This window comes from Prorops nasuta, unplaced genomic scaffold, assembly GCF_024137725.1.
Source record: "Prorops nasuta isolate Cenicafe-Biocafe unplaced genomic scaffold, Cenicafe_Pnas_1.2 PNAS00003, whole genome shotgun sequence".
NCBI classification, from domain to species: domain Eukaryota; kingdom Metazoa; phylum Arthropoda; class Insecta; order Hymenoptera; family Bethylidae; genus Prorops; species Prorops nasuta.
In genome coordinates, this window is record NW_027116800.1 from 7349595 (window position 1) to 7365070 (window position 15476).

The 15476-nt window shown below is 33.6% G+C and overlaps 2 protein-coding genes across 6 annotated transcripts in view; one reads left to right on the top strand and one right to left on the bottom strand.

Annotated features, from left to right (window-relative positions):
- The window catches only part of TkR86C (Tachykinin-like receptor at 86C), a 41540-nt gene extending 35215 nt beyond the window's left edge, over positions 1–6325 (top strand). The window contains exon 8 of the mRNA XM_066747222.1: positions 6250–6325. Within this exon, the coding sequence (XP_066603319.1) occupies positions 6250–6287 (38 nt within the window). The 3' untranslated portion in view covers positions 6288–6325. The remainder of the gene's footprint in view (positions 1–6249) is intronic.
- LOC136785880 (tetraspanin-5-like) overlaps positions 1–15476 on the bottom strand; it is a 125808-nt gene that overhangs the window by 63058 nt on the left and 47274 nt on the right. For 4 of the 5 annotated variants that reach the window (XM_066747212.1, XM_066747211.1, XM_066747214.1 and 1 more), the window contains exons 2-7: positions 13766–13886; positions 9364–9437; positions 8946–9020; positions 8436–8534; positions 8065–8193; positions 7904–7954 (exon numbers count right to left, since the gene is read on the bottom strand). In XM_066747212.1, coding sequence (XP_066603309.1) covers positions 7904–7954; positions 8065–8193; positions 8436–8534; positions 8946–9020; positions 9364–9437; positions 13766–13886 — 549 coding nt within the window. Of the gene's footprint in view, positions 1–1723; positions 3012–3467; positions 3585–6410; positions 6522–7903; positions 7955–8064; positions 8194–8435; positions 8535–8945; positions 9021–9363; positions 9438–13765; positions 13887–15476 lie in introns of those variants that run through there. The other variant, XM_066747215.1, reaches the window with a different exon arrangement.

The following is a 15476-nucleotide window of genomic DNA, read 5'->3' on the forward strand; positions in this document are numbered from 1 at the left end:
TAAGGGGGGAGCACAAGGGGTAATATTAGTGTTTCAAGGGAGAAGGGATTTCCGACCAGTGCACATCCCTAGAGGCAGGAAAAACCCTAAAAGCTGCCGCATCTTCCCTCGACGCCAAAAATCTCCGATAATAAAAACTCAATAAAAATGTTTCTTACCTCTCTTCAAATGAGCACAACATATTTTCAATTTTTTTTCGATTCATGACATAAATCAATGGACTTTCCTCGTTTCGCACATGTCTCAGTGCATATATGTTTGAACGTCCTTTAATATTTGGTTTATTTTTATTTGCAAAAGATTTATGTTTTTATAATACTATTTGAGACTACAGAATTGTTGACTGAGACTACATAATGAGAGGGATAATTATATTTCTCAATAAAAACTAATATTTTTATATGATTCGACTCTGTGTTCTAACTTGTGCCCATTCGCACCTGTACATTTAGACCCTCGCACAACGGGGCAAGCACATCGATTCATCTCATAAAACTAAAAAATTGTCTTGTAAATATTTTAAAGGATATAGGTAATTTGAACAGAGAAAATAGTAATTTATCTGATTTTTATCTGGACCCGTGCATCAAAGGAGGTGGCGACAGCCCTTTTAGGGTTGATCTTACCTATAGTGATGTGCACTGGGTGGCAGGTTCCTTCCCCTTATAACACATATTTCTATCATCGATCCTCCCCTTCCCTCCCTACATATCTACATTTGATTCAGAACCAGATCCTCCCGTGACGAAACTCCCTTGTCTCATATGCCCTCTCGAGAGACTAAATTTGCGTGTAGGATCTGTATAGTTAGACTACGGTAGTTTATCGATCACAATCATCTTACAGAGTCATAGAGCAGTAATAGCCAGCATTATTTTATCATCGATTGATAAATGCAATGTAAAAAAGGATTTACACAATGCTCCAATTCTTTCCAATGTATTTAACCAATTCGAATTAAAATGTTGAAATCAGTCCTAAAAATTAAAAAAAAGGATACAAAAAAATATTTACCGACACAGATAATATACCTATGTAGGATAGGTCGCGCGTAAATAAAAATCGATTTTTACGATAGACTTTGAGTTACGCATGTATGACATGTATACGCACACATTGATATGAAGTATTTCATTAAAGAAATGTGTTTACGTTATATTATAATCGGTGTAAATGCATTATCACGCTTACTATAATTGGCAGCCTTGATGATTAAATGAAGAAAAAAAGTATAACGAATATGGGGTATCATAAGAGAGTTAAATGGCTAGTAAATTCCACGATATTGGGATACTTTGTGCGTGAATAAAGGCAAAAGGAACGTGTCGGCAAGTAGTGAAGGATCGATACATGCTTGAGGTGGCTGGCTCAAGCCGAACGATTTAACGACCAATTGGAGCAAGCGAAAATTATTGTGTTTACAGTAGTTGCGTGTTACATGGCTTCTACCGATTCCCCTCTTCTGACCATGTGGGTACAGTGTGTACCACGAGTTTATTGGCTTATTGTGCGGTGAAACTGCTTGCTGCGATCACCGCGCCCCCACGACATCTCGTCGATCGACTTTATGGCTCGCGACGACACATTCTTCGTCCTATCCACGCGAAGCTTTAAACCAGTCAGCGCGTCGCATTTCCCTTTCCTTCTTCTCTCACCCTAGATTCTCTCTGGACTCTCATCCACCCCCCCCCCCTCCCCAATCCCTCCACTCCTTCCCCTTTTTCCATCCCGTTACCTCACAATCACGCTCTTTCTCACAATCATTCACGCTCCTGCTCGCTTCCTCTATTCATAGAACATATCGACTCCCAATTTAAATAAAAACAAGTAAGATTTTCAAACTACCAATTATCGACTGCAATAATTCTTCCACGCGATTTAACATTTCAAGCTACTCTATACGCTACATTTATCTGGCTACTCCGCCATCCATTAATTGGGTAATCGAATGGATGGAGATTTTTAAGAGCAATACGAGGATTACTTTTCACATTTTAATATCATCAGCTATATTAATCAACGGACTTAAATTGATAAACGTTCAATCCAATAAAAAATGAAAACAACCCTCTGTATGAATTATGACGCGTCCGATATATCCTATGAATTTTTTTAATTAACTCCTGTATTCTGGAGTTAATTCAAATATTTATTTTGTATAGTCATTATATTTGCTTGCCAAACAAAAGAGTTTAAGTATTTCATTTTTTAATTTTATAAATTTATAAAACTCTGCCATTTTACAATAATGTAATAAATCATAGTACTTCTTGCCGAAAGAATCTCAAATCACAATTTTTCACGTGACGGATTATTTTCATATACAATGACTCTTTTTGATTCTAAATAAGATTGATCCAGCACATGTAACGTAACGACTTCGTATTATTAAAATATTTGCTATCACAAAATTTTGTCTAATTCTGTACACGTATGTATAAGTATTACAATATTGACATACTTGTCACTTTCACTCTCAATTAAATTGTACAATTGGTATATTTTATCGAGCACTCTCAACTGGATCAACTTTTAGAAGTCAAAAGCCATGCACTCGTTTATTGGACGGTAGTGTACCACTTGAAAGTACAATATTCTTCGCCATGATTTGTTGAAAGATCCGAGTAAATATTTACAGTTAGCTAGGATAAATAAGCTTCGAAACGCGTTTGTCGAACCCTCTGACATAGAGTAGAAGGATAAACGCCAGTCAATGACTATACCAAAAAATATTAAGTTATAGCTGGCAGGAGCTCTTTGATCTAAAAGGTGTGTTTCGTCGATTTTCACTGCGACCAAATTCTTCATGAAGAAATGTGTCGATCCAGTAGTAAAGCTGCTGGACTCGTGCCAAGATCGTTCATGATCTTTTTCCTCGATCAACGTGATGGGTTAGCATCTATGAATATAAGATGCTACACTGCCGTGGGGGCTCTTGATTGTCAGTGCCACTTTGCTTTTTGCGCAAATATATCCGCACGTAGATTTTGCGCAAAGCAAATTCCCAAAATCTGTGAATACAAGAAATTTATTAGAAACATCCAATTATAGCGATATGATTTTCAAAGTTTCGCTATATAAGCCATAGCCTCTAGCGACTATAACAAATGAAAATAATCAAGAAGCAAGAATATATTGCTAACGCTATCAATGAATACTACCGCATTATCCATATACAATTTTACTAACCAATGAATACGACGATTTATTTAAAACTTCATTATTATTCATCCTGCTATAATTTACTCTCTAATGAAATTATATCCAATATTATAAGAGAAACATTAAAAATGATAATCCATTAATGAAATGTTGTAGTACTGTGTATCAAATAAATTAGCTAAATTGCGAATGGTGTATCTAATTACGAAAGGTAGTAAAATGCATAGTGTATAGGGTTCATGCTTTAGGAACCATTGGTGTAAGGTAACGTAGGAGCATACACAGAGAGGGAAATAACAAACTACCTGTGCGAAAGCCGTACAAACAGCGCCACTTGCTATACCAAGGAGATTTCGTTCTATCCATTCTTCGCCAGCTTGAATGCATCCTTTTTCGTAAATCACTTTGGCGACTTCGAAGTTCTGAAAAACAAATGTAGTAATTGGCTATTTTGCTTACCGTGCGTTCTGCATCGTTAGTGTGATGCCTGTTAGTAGTTGCCAGTCCGGATCAATGTGTTAGTAAGAATGATAACTCATTGTCAGAGCGAAGGATAACAAGCAAGAAGATGAGGTCATAATAATTTCTGTCAACCTATGCTTTTGACAATGACGTCATCTAACTTTTCGAGCAAGAGAACCTAATTTAGATTCACGACAAATCTGTACCTGACGAAAGTATAATATTAAATTGAATATTTTTGTTGAACATTACATCTACTTTTACAGTATGCACCTTCTGCTTTGGATAATATTTTATTATTCGAGTATCATGGATGTTTATGGAATTGCTCTTTTACTTTAAATCCAAAATATATCGGTTCACCGTTGTATTACGTCGAATTTTCGATTCGGAGAGCATCAGACGTGCTGAAGCAATAGTCTGATATATGAGATGGATACCTCTGCTGTCTGTAAATGGGAATCTGGCTACTTTGTCAGGATAACGTAAGCCAATAAACAGAGGGCCATGGAAGATATTCTCAAAGCTTCTCTCTGTCTTTCAATATGCTGAACTGTTAGCTTGAGAGTAACATTAATCGCGAAAACCTTTCAATAACTTTGCTTCGTATTCATTGTTTTTTCATTTATGTAACTAATTATTTACAATAATAATAACGAAATGTATTTAAAAACAGAAATCAAAATTAAATATAAATGACAAAGCCCAAAATAACGGTATTCGCATTTGAAGACAATATTGAGCGGGTCGAAAGTTCCACGTGTATATGTAATTACCAGCACTGGAGCATAATCATTCAAAAAGCTAAATTAGCTATCAATGTAATAAAAAATTTCTTTAACTTGGGAGCTCTGCTACATCATAACCTTTTCAATATTTTTCACTCTTTAGAACGATAAAGGTATGACATATAGATTGTTGCATTACTTTCCAGATTCCAATAGAATTCCAATGAATTATAATTTCTAATAAATTAGGTAGTGCTGGGTCTACCACTTGTATCCAAATGATTTTTTTCGTTTATAAGTATTGCTTATAATATTTAAGCTTTCCACGAGAATGAAATAAAACGCTACCGTGCTTCGTTCCATTATTAACGTAATCCGACTTTAGTTTAAAGCTTAAACGTTAAAGTACCATGTACTCACCCTCGTAATAATGGATCATCGATAAAATCAGGTTGAACATTTTGTGTGATAATATTTAGTTTTTAACATTTATGGCGTTTCAATGCAAGCAACATCATAGACGCTTAATAATAAGATTATTGTTTATGGCATACAGGAAACTAACATTTAGAGGCAGAAAATTGTGAAATGCAACTGGATAGCTTGTGAGTTCCTTTTACGTACTATTGTTTATTTATGACCACGATGAATATTAGATTTAAATTTTCAGAAATTCGGGAATTAAATGTAAAAGGAAAGCAAGTTACCTTTCGTAACATATAGGATGTTCATAAAGTCCCCCCCTCCTCCTATTTTTTCGTAAAGTATGCACTTTTCAAAAACATAAAAAGCATGTGTCTTTATGGTTTTCCTAAACTTTCTTTAAGATGATATTCATTTGGACTTTAAAAGGTCATGCACCGATCATATGAAGGTCCAACCGGTTTTTTTAAACGGATCCTCTATTTTTTATTACACACTCTTATAGCATATCTTAAAATCTTTCTAAATTCTATGTGAATTTATTATTTCAGAAAGTCATTCACTAGGTATTCCAATTTGAAATTGCATATATAAATATATGAGTTTGACTGAAGTACTGTGCGCGACATCAGCTTATGCACGCGTATATAATCGCTTATCTACTTATAACTTCATATCGCCTTTTTTACAGAATGATTGAATGAAATGAGAAATTCACATAATGCTTTTGAAAGTTCCTGAGATAAGCTACAAAAATATGTAATAAAACTTAGGGAGCTTTATTTAAATTAATTAGTTTGACGTTTATATGACCTTTCAAAGGCAAATGATTACCATCATAAAATAGTTTAGAATAATAAATAACAAAACATGATTGCAAATTTTTCTGAAAAGTCCATATTTTTCTTAAATAATATAAAGGAGGCTTTACGAACATTCTGTATATCTACATAGTAATGCGTGCAGATCTAACAAGTCTGACAAAAGGAAGTAAAAAATTGATAAGGCCGAAGTTCAAACTTTCACTAGTCTTAAAACTGAGCATTCAATTTGAAAATTGTCATTCGTTAATGGATTCCAAAAATTAAGCGTATATTTTATTTTCGCTAACTATATAGCCAGTTGAAATTTTTGCATGTTTTTAAATAGGATAGAAAAAGTATTAATGATGTTTATAAATTATAAGATATTCTCTTAAATTTTAACCATCATCGTGCTACATGCATAGAAAATCCACAGTAAGAATTTAATAAATAGGTATAGTAGTATTACTACAGAGAGAGAGAGAGAGAGAGAGAGAGAGAGAGAGAGCAGGAAGCTCGAAAAATTTAACTGGACTTTTAGATTCTTTATTCTCATACATATTGACCATAGCTTTTAAGGAAGTTGTAAATTCCACTATAATGCACTATACATGAGTATAGAGTAAAAAGGACTCTTTGAAGTAAAAGCTGCTGTTTTTTGTCCCGCGTAGGAAAGTTTGAACGTTTCGACGAAATCGATAAGAAGTAAGGAGGATAGGAATAATAAGGAGAACATTACAGGTCGTTCAAAGGTAAGGCGAGATATGTGGAGGAGGTACATAGTTTGAAGAAAAAGAAGAGAAAGACGATTTTCGCCTAAGTGAAAGAGTACCTGTAGAACCATCGTGCTGACAACTGTGCCTGCAACAGGCACAAGGTTCAATTCCAGCCATTCTTCGCCTGCCCTTAGGCAGCCTCTTTCGAATATACTCCTCTCTCCTGTCTGCATTCCCCAAGGGTAAACAGAAATGATTTAAAAAAAACGCCACAAAGGATTTGCTTCAAAGCTTTAGTATTACGCCGTCGCGCGTCTGCAGTGTACTGATAACACGAACAAACATCGATATCACGGTAGTACTACTTTTCAGAATGTGCTCCTGCAGGACCCCCGGAGTATGCGAAAAACGACCGGTTCTTTCTACAGCCTCTCGGTAACTTAAATGCGATTAGACTGGCGAAGAAGTTTTCGGCTAATATGGTCCAAGTCTGCACGCGAAGAAAGAATTCGTAACGCTATAAACCAGTTTAAAAGATAAATCGAGACGTGCTTACTTTAAAGGATTAAGATTATTTTCGGCCGAGATAAAATGTAAATTGTTGCAATGAGAATCTACAATAGTACATACAAGTTAACATTGAGATTTAGTAGGCTAAACTGCCTTCCTTCGCACATTATGCGTTTGAATTGTGAACCTTATCTCTCTTCTTTGCGTTGAGATAATTTTATCTAATTGCACTCCTTGCATTACAAAGCTAGGACCAGCTCAAGCATTTAAATTAACCAGCTAACGTTCATTACACTATTTCTTACGGGTTTAGTTAGTAGTATGCTTGGACATAATGCTCTACACAAATTAGATGGTGGTAGTTGCAATAATATTTTCCTTCATTCACGACAATATTGGTCTAAATCAATGTATATAGATATAAATATATATGTCTAATTATTTAGCACAAAGTCTTCAATCCGACTCTAGTCGTTGAAGCGATTACTTGGCAACGATCAAACTACTCCTAAAGCAGAAGGCGACTAATGCGAGAGCCCTTATTGCTGGGTTCACTCATTTTCCCTTTAATTAAGACCCCTCAATTCCTTGACATTAATCGCTTTTTTCTTCCTTTTGCATCCGACAATCCGATATTGGAAATCGCCATTCGTAATACAGGTGAACTGTATCGCAATTATTATCTCGTTCATTTTTCATCAAGACTTAAAAGTTAATTAAAACTCGCAACAATAAATGCTTATCTTATAAGCATTGAATTTATATTTTTACTGTTATAACGGATCATTAGATGATTATTGTAGAACAATTATATGAGAACATATAACTATGGATAATTTGTTGAGGAACCAAATAAAGTGACTATATTGAATGAAATGAAACAGCATGAAGGGTGTTTCGGCTATTTTCAAATGTATTATATATGATTAGTGCTGTCTCGAAATTTCAGAAAAATGTAATCAAGCAATATGTGAAATATTTTCCTAAGCTATATAATTATATTTTGTTTTATAAGGAGTTAATATTTTTAAAAGCTTGGATAACTATTCTTCAATTAATGCAAAGAGACGAGAGTATGAATTTTCTTATTTATACTTACATAGCTAGATTTCCGAACATCGTAGCCACACTGTTTGTTCTTAATAATTTCCTAAAATAAAAGATATTTTTGATCTTAATTACGACTGCTTAAAAATATGATTCGATATTAGTATACAATTATGTAATGTATTAAGGAAGATAAAGAGGGCAAATAATTACATTAGGTTTTCGCTTGCAACAGCTAAAAGGCACGCCGCAGGCTTCCCTTGAACCAATATCACTCGACGAACAATTGAAGTAGTTGTTCCTATCCCAATCTTTCGGACCTTCGATACCACAGCATTGCAACTACAAAAAAATTAAGAATCTTAATTTTACGAATAAATACAGCGTACATTTGAACCATGAAATGAGCAACTTGAGATGCAGCAATGACTTAGACAACGACACTTGTGACATAACCAATATCCTGAACTTATAGCTGAAAAGAGGATATGTGTTTCTTTCGATAAATCCCACATAAAAAGTGAAGTTTAATTATAAAACTGCATAGTCCTACACTATATTACAGATTATATTGTAACACATACCCAATCTTCTTGAATCCAATCAATGAGATTTTGTTGATCAGGATCCTCCCGGTAGTGGATGATGAACGCTTGGAAGCCCCCTGTTGCTTGTGACTTAATCTATAGACAAAGTAATAAAATACACATGAAAAATTATTCGACTTCTTTACACTATCTGCACATGCATATTGGATTATTTATTTTTTATTAATAAAGTCTCATCAGCATCAATGATCATTAGCGACTACTGTTAGGCTAAAGGCACAGAATTATCTCCGTAATGGCATCCAATACAAGTCGGTTACATCCGTTACGCTTACGGCAAAACGTATAAGTGCCATTACGGATAATCCTGCGCTTTCAGCCTGGCACTTGAATACGTTCAAATTATAAATACTGAAAATTATTAATAATTAATATGTTATAATATTCTTATAAAACTTTATACTACTATTTTCAATTAATATTGTCTGATTCATTGAAATACTGTAATAAAAATAATTCTTAGATTACATTCTGTAGAAACTTTACCCAGTCTTTAAAGATGAAACCTAAGACACCTGCGGTCATCTCCAATAGCAGCAAAATTGCGAGAAATATTGCATACTGAAAGAAAAGAGATTTATTCAATAATTATAATCTGACATAACAATGGAAAAAAACTTGTTTTTTCTTATTTCACTGAATACTAAATATTCAGTCTGTATTAAACTAAAATAAACATAATAAGTATATATGCTATAGCCATCACTCCTATTATTTATTAAAATATTTGATACAACTAAAGCGTTTAACGGGATCCATTAAATGAGCAAATATTAAAGGGTAAACTATAATTTTTCCAAAGATACGGCTAAATGAACTAGAAAGTTGATTAAAGTTTGAGTTTGGAAAGTTATTAAGCAGTTAAAGTAATCCTAAAGAATCTAAATGAAGTTTTGGTACTTACTGCAGCTAGGAGGCACGTATTTTCCCTGAGTGCACCGACACACCCCGTAAATCCAATGATGAATGTCACTGTACCTGCAATCAAAAATGGATATTAGAAGACAATCTAAAAGCTAAATATCAAATTAATAAATAGATATACTCTCTGAAATCCCATGCAGTCTTATGAATACTTATAATATGATCAATCTTAATCGCAAGCATTATTTAAAATAAAACTATGCGGTGTGTCCTATTTTTAAGTATCTACTTAAATTCTAGCTTGAAATTACATTTTGCGAGAAAATACTTGACATAAAATTTGTTATGCTTAAGCGAGGGCACAAGAATATGTAATTGTTCTGATCTCAAAAACTCTTTAAAGAATATATATATGTCGATGGTCACATAGAATTTCGTCAACGAGACTCCTTATTATTTTATTGCATATTCTTCTTGCTTATCTCAAAAGAACTTTCCAAACCTCTAAATGAATTTATCGTTTTCTGCAGGCGTTTGCTAGATATTTCGATTTGAAATTTCATAGTTTTGTTTGGCTGAAGTAGTATGCGCGACTGCTACACATTCTCACGCGAATTCGCTCACATACCTCTAATTTCAAACTCAAATAACTCGTAAAGACGTGGATGAAATGATGAATTTATAATGTGTTTTAGAAAGCTTTTGCGATAAGCTGCAAACATTATGCTATAAAGAATAGATGTTATCATTTAAAAACTCAATATGACCTTCATACAACCAGCATCAAATGCCCTTTCAAAGTCAGAAGAATGGGAAGATTATGTCAGCTTTCAAATTAAATAGCTTTTATTTGAATCATTTTTTCATAAAACGTGCTTTGCAATAGATATTTTAAATATTCATTTAAAATGTGACATTCTTTATACGTATATATCTAAATTAAACTTCAATTTGCTGTCAAAGATATTGATGAAGAAAATTTGATCATTGGCAAAACGACAGTAATATAATATCTGTATATTAAAAAGATATTGCCAAGCGCTTGAGAATGGAGAATGTTTTCCTGAGAAGAAGCTTTTGCGATAAATTCCAACTCAGATAGGTGGACGAGCGTACAGAATTCCTGAGGACTCGGAGGGTCCGAAATAGCAGAGATAAAGTTTTATGGTGCAGCTTGAATCGGTATAAAACGAGGGGTAGAATGCAAAGAAAATGAGGAAAATGCATCGTATTTGATCAAGCAGGCGAGTTCAAACAATCAATGCTATTATTTTTAAGGAAATCAACCAGAGTTCTTTGTTACATAGGAATGCATTCGTTCGATCGATTCCTGAATTAAATCAAATCCAGAAATATGGAAATTTATTGAAAATTACAAAAATATTATTGTCATATTTAATATGCATGTTTCACCAAACAAGAGCAACGTATGCACATACACATGGCGTATAGGAAAATATTATATATATATCTATATATATTTATACAGCAAACATGAAAAACAATCTTGCATATATAACGCATATACAGCATATGCCGCCAACTGCAATATTCTCCTCTCATGAAATAATGGACAATTAATTAAACCACAAACTCTTTTCGTTATATATCATACAATTTTAAGTAATTATGGAATAGCCTTGCTAATAATTATATTTTCTATAATTTTTTCTATTGAGTAAAATGTCTACTTGAAATGTTTCTCATTAGCAATTGTTCAAAGGTTTTCTTTCCTTCCACGTGATGATATAAAAAAACATTCTTTTCTTAACCAGTATCCTATTTATTTTCGTACACACTTAGTGAAAAGAATTTCACATGTATACAATTTAATTAATATCGAGTAATTAAAAATAACATGCTCGACTACACAGTGGAAAGTGATATATGTCAATTTTTTAAATTATATTTCATTTTACAATCGTTAATTTGGAAATCCTTTTGGAGTTGCTGGCATTTTGAAGGGTCACAAAGAAAGGTCAGTGAGGAGAAATCGGTCTTCTTGCGTCTGTTAATACTCGAGTGGTCCCCGGTGGGTGCTTCTTGTTCTTCTGGCATCGAGCTGGATCACGTGCAAATTCGATTTGACTCGGCTACTCACGAAAGAGGATAGAGGAGTTTCGGTGAGAGAAAGGATAAGGGCATACTAAGGCGAGGGTGAGAGAGAGAGAGAGAGAGAGAGAGAGAGAGAGAGAGAGAAATGCTTGAATCGGTCGCACAGAGATTCCTGATTTCTCACTATTACATTTGGCTGAACTGAGGCTAACCGCTCATGGGTTAGCTTCACGGGACAAGACTTTTGAAATCCCTGAATATATTTCCGGCAATCCAACCTACGACATGCTTCTAGTTATTTTCACCTTGTATCTTACCAAACAGATCGTCATGGTTATATACATAATCAATTGGAACAAATTTTTCACTCATTCCAATAACTATAATCCTCTCTTTTATCCATCTTATAACACGTACCTATAGCAAACTTATAAACCCCAGTCAAAATATACATAAAGTTTAATTTTGAATTAAATTAATTTTAGCCCAATCACACGCATAATAGATGTTAATTCAAAGAATGTTTTAAAAAAGAGAAACTTAATTCTTTTTTCAAGTTTTCTAAAAAACTAGGTCATGCTTTTCCACGAGGGAATTATCGTAATTACTATAAATCGAAGCTCAAGCATATTGCATAAAATCATTGAAAATTGATTTGATTTTTCCGTTATTGAGTCAAGCAATTCAATACTGAATACACCGAAGTTTTTGTTTTCTAATTATTGTTGGTTTAATTTTTAACCAAACCAATTTCTCTATATAATTAAAGGGAATCCGTATGACATTACAGGGCAATAAATTTCGGCAGTATTCTCCAGCCTTATTTCTTGACAGATTTTTAATTCATCATAGTGTTTCGAAAGCGCCAAAAGATTTTCTAGGGCAGTACGTTGGAAAACATATAAATTTGTATTTATGGTTTTTAAAATATCAATGTAATTATTCAAACAATTTTTTTATTTTCTCGTTTTAAAAATAAATGTCAACATACTTCCCTGCATAAGCTTCTGGCGTTTCCAAAACCATTCAATAACATAAAAATCCGTCGAAAAATACCGCTGAAACTTGAAAAATAGGTTTAATTTTCACTCTGTAATGTCAATATACGGATTTCTCCTTTAATTTATCCATATTTATTCTGACCGAAAAACGAAAAATACGGAAGAAACAGGCTGATACAGGCTTAGAGAATTGGGTGAAAAAAGCTTGATTTGGGAAAATCCTTCGCATATACCAAATTCACTCTAACAACGACGAAACTAAGTTTTGACAGTTTTTTATATAAATATTCATGAAGTTGGTCTAATATTATAATACAGAAAGTTATTCCTCCACAAACCTCTTGATTAATAAAATAGGACGAGCGATTGATTAATTTATTGAAAGTTAAAGCTTGAAACGAGTGAAAAGTTCGATGAGCATATGTCCGAGACGAAAATGGCGAAATTAATTACAACGAAGGCTACAAAGGGATTGTGGAGGAAATGTCATTGAAGCAGTATCTGAAAATCAAGCAGTACACGCGACAAAGGAAGTTATTAAACACAACTGGCATTGTAACTGAAATTAGCTTTCTGTATAGTTTCCTCTGTTGTATGTTAAAGGCAATTAGAATCAAGGAATCGCTCCCCCCTTTAATAATTTTACAAAAGACCACGGCCATTCATCGTGCAAACTATGTTCATTGCAATTGCAACATTACCCAAGTAAGGGAAAAGTTTAATGGTAATAGCATTCTTGTAAAAGTGAAAGATTAACATTTTATCAGGACCGCTTTATCGCAAGAACCATGGTGAATCATGAAAGGAAGTATTATTATATAGGTTTTAGGTGCACCTGGTTGAAAGATATTAATAAGATTACTTTTTTAGTATAAAGGGAGAGAGAGAGGGAGAGACATCTGGGAAGGTCGCATTGGATCGCATAGTCTGTTCAGCGAAAACGATAGCTACTTTGCAAGCAGTTCAGAAAAGAAATTGCAATTGTCATTTGCTCTGTTGCCATGGATTCTCTCGAATCTCCTGTTGCTGATTCGACTACTCGACAAAATTTTAAGCCTGCTTTTTTACCTTTTACTTATTATCTCGTCCTACCTTCTCTCATTTGAAAAAGGTTTTTTGCTACCCTCCTTCCATCGCTTAAACTGTCTCCTCAGTTTCATCGAATTACACCTAATTCCTACACTATTCCATGGCTCTCCTCGGAATAACTCTCTTTTATACAAATATCTAAAATAAACTTGAAGTCTTTATTACACTCCACTACACTTTAGGTAAATTTCTTTTTTTTTTTAATCTTGTCCGTCCTAAATGCGTGCATCAGCGATAAAAACTAAGTTTTCTGTAGTGCAAGTTTAACATTTTCCATGGTTTTGCAAACATACTCACCGACTAGAATGAGAATAAATGCTGGATCGAGTGCAACGTTTGTCAGTCGGGACAAATTATTGAATGTGTCCTTTTCGGCCCATGCCCAAATGCCCACAGCTGTGATACCGAAACCAAGCCACTGAAACAGAAATTTTAAAGAAATTGTTACTTCGATTGTCATTTGGACAAAATAGTGCAAGATAATTACTTTATACTATCTGGTCTTAGGTATGACAGTAGATTTCATTAAATTTATAAAGGATAAAAGCTTTTGGATCGCAGACATGACGTCAGCCTGTTTAGTTTGTGTATGACAAAATGTGTACATTTTATAGATTGTAGAACTGTCATAACAAATCCTGCAAGCTTAGACCATATAGAATTCAAATACGATGTTACACTACCCTTTACTAAAGACCAAATTGGAATTTTATAAACCTAATATTTACGAAGATCTTATCAAAAGATTTTAATGCAACTGAAAAGGTAGATTGATACTTTTTATTCGGTTAGTCGTAAAATTTTTTTATAGCAAACATAAAAAATAGATATGAGTTATAGAAAAGTTCTGAAGTTGAAATAGACTGAAGGTACTAAAATTACAAGAACTGTACCAAGCAAATTTATAGGATGCAAATTTCATGGAAGATCAGCAGCAGCTGTTAAGGATTTATTATTACAACTATTGGTCATACACGAAAATTTGTAATCCATTGTAAATAAAACTTACATATTTAGACAATTTAATGTGTGTGAAATTTCAATATATATGCACGTAACAACATGATAATACTATATCTAAAAGTAACCAAAGCTTAGAAAGTGAAATGCAAATGAGCGTTTAAAGATTCATACCACCTTTTCATACGATTACCCTACATCTTTTCATTAATTACATTTATCTTTAAAAGATATGGATAGATTTTTTAACATACATTATTGAAGTATTGCATTATCGATCTTTGTATTAGTCGTAACGATTCCATCCAAACTTTTAACATTAAAAATGCATAGTATATACACATGTACCGTGTAGTATCATAGAGTTTACTGACATCATACTGGCGAGTAATGTACCACTGTACAGAGACACTGATTGCTTCATGAAATTTTTATAACATTTGAATCACCGGAAACGAGCCTTTACACGATCTCTCTCTGGTATGGAAACAGTAAATACAAAAGATAAAATATTTATTTATGAGAGCATTATCGCTTCCGGGAAAAGTTTAACTATCGCTAATCGGAAGAAGAGGATTCGTTCTCTCCCTCTCCCTCTCTCTCTCTCTCTCTCTCCGAAGTGCATCAGCTTATCCAATAAACAGTGGGGAGCTCCATTAAAAAAATGAGGTAACCATCCTGTTCCCTCAATTTCTCTCTATCCATAAAACAGATTAGTGACATTAAATTACGGACCCCTCCTATATACCTACCGTAAGCAAGTTTGATCTCGGGCATTCATTTTTCTACATAAAAAAGTCAATCACTCCGCAACGACCAATTTGATTTACTTCATTATGAGTCTGAATGAGAGAAAAGCGTAATATTTTATAGCACGTTACTTTTCATTACTTCCTTTATCTGTCTACCCCCAAATCAATATCTTTTTATATATTATCTTCCCGCAGCTGGTATAGATAATAATTTAAAAATGTTTATTAAATTATTTAGTAATTAATATTAGATAACCATATTAATTTAATGCTCTCTCTCTCTCTCTCTCTTTTAC